Genomic DNA, 2,058 nt, shown 5'->3' with positions numbered 1-2,058 from the left:
ATGGTTTAAGATAAACAAGACTGATAATTTAGGAGCATTTATTGCTTCAATCTAAGGTGATTTTATTGCCCCACAGACCTTAGTCTCTTGTGATATTTTTGCCTTCTCTAATATATATTAATTTAACTTTGGTTTATTACTAATTGATGAATGTTTTACTATTTACTTATTCTGACACAAATTCTCATGATTTCAGGCTTGCCTTCACTTACTGCATGACTAAGAATGACCTTGAACTTCTGATTACCTACTTCCAGCTCTGAGGTGCTGCAAGGACAGGCATAAAACACGATGCCTTATTGGTGAGGCACTGAGGGTAAATCCACAGCTTCATGCACAGTAAACACTAATTCTATCAACTGAGCTATATCACATACTTCTATGATCCTTTTTAAAGATTCCCTCCTCTAAAACAACATATAATAGAAACATTCTCATATTGCATGGCAATTGATTAAATGTATTTTAAGGAATTTTAAAAAATGAATGATGGAATTATTTTAGGACAATGAACAAAATCTAGGTACACTAGCATTGCCTGCTATCTTTAACACAAGCAGAAAGATAATCCTTTTCTACTTTAAGTACCCACCAGGATTATTAAAACATTCCTGTATGTTTCAAAAATTGACTCTTTAGAAATAAAAGAAACCACAAAAGTACAGGAACTGTATTCCAGAGACAGCAGGTGATGTTTGCAAAAGAAATTGTTCTGCTGTACCAATTACTTATTATTATTATTATTATTATTTATTATTATTATTATTATTATTATTAGGAAAATGAAGAGCACACAGTTGCAATCTTATGCCTTTCTTACTTGTCAACAGAGTAGCTGAAGATGACTGAGAACAACTTCTCCTTGACAACAGAGTTCATCCTGGTGGGATTCTCAGATCACCCAGACCTGAAGATCCTTCTATTCCTGGTGTTCTTTGCCATCTATCTGGTGACCATGGTGGGGAATCTCGGACTCGTGGCCTTGATCTACATGGAACGCCGTCTTCACACACCCATGTACATCTTTCTAGGCAACTTAGCTCTCATGGATTCCTGCTGCTCCTGTGCCATCACTCCCAAGATGCTAGAGAATTTCTTTTCTGTGGACAGAAGCATTTCTCTCTATGAATGCATGGCACAGTTCTATTTTCTCTGTCTGGCTGAAACTGCAGACTGCTTCCTTCTGGCAGCAATGGCCTATGATCGTTATGTGGCCATATGCAACCCACTACAATATCACACCATGATGTCCAATAAGCTCTGCCTTCAGATGACCACAGGAGCCTTCATAGGAGGAAACCTACATTCCATGATTCACATAGGGTTCATGTTCAGGTTAACTTTCTGTAGATCTCATGTGATCAAACACTTTTTTTGTGATGTCCTTCCATTATATAGACTCTCGTGTGTTGACCTCTATCTCAATGAATTGATGATTCTCATCTTTTCAGGACTAGTTAATGTCTTTTCTAATAGTATAGTCCTGATATCTTATTTATGTATCCTTTTTACTATATTCACAATGAAGTCCAAAGAGGGAAGAAGCAAGGCCCTATCTACTTGTGCTTCCCACTTTCTGTCTGTGTCAATTTTCTATGGTTCTCTTCTCTACATGTATATTCGACCAAATTCATTTGATAAAGGAGATGAAGATATACCTGTTGCTATTTTTTATACTCTAATAATTCCTTTATTAAACCCTTTTATTTATAGTCTGAGGAATAAGGATGTAATAAATGTGATTAAAAGAACCATGAAGAAGAGATGATTTTGTAACATTGTGAAACAAGTATCTTCTCCCTCAGAGAATTTATTTTGATCTAGATATTACAATTCTACAAAATTCTATAGGTCCATGGAAAGTAGAAAATGACACAAAGAATAAATGTTAATTTATTCAAATGTTAATTTGATTCAAACATTAAACTGTTTGAATCAAATTATTTTGAAAATAAATATTCTGCTAAAATTTACTTCTAACATCTAAAGAACTGGGACCAATTTGAACTGTTAGGATTGTTCATGAATGTGACAGTTTTTAAAATGTCCAATAAAATT

General features: G+C 34.5%; 1 protein-coding gene across 1 annotated transcript; it reads left to right on the top strand.

Moving 5' to 3' along the window:
* The first annotated feature begins 841 nt into the window (after positions 1 to 841).
* LOC102911916 (olfactory receptor 5K1-like) lies at positions 842 to 1,788 on the top strand. Its single transcript, XM_006998221.2, has one exon. It carries the CDS (start codon positions 842 to 844, stop codon positions 1,766 to 1,768), a length of 927 nt encoding a protein of 308 aa, XP_006998283.2. The 3' UTR covers positions 1,769 to 1,788.
* The last annotated feature ends 270 nt before the right edge of the window (positions 1,789 to 2,058 follow it).

This window comes from Peromyscus maniculatus, chromosome 12, assembly GCF_049852395.1.
Source record: "Peromyscus maniculatus bairdii isolate BWxNUB_F1_BW_parent chromosome 12, HU_Pman_BW_mat_3.1, whole genome shotgun sequence".
In the NCBI taxonomy this organism is placed as follows: domain Eukaryota; kingdom Metazoa; phylum Chordata; class Mammalia; order Rodentia; family Cricetidae; genus Peromyscus; species Peromyscus maniculatus.
This window is presented reverse-complemented; position numbering and strand designations above follow the sequence as displayed.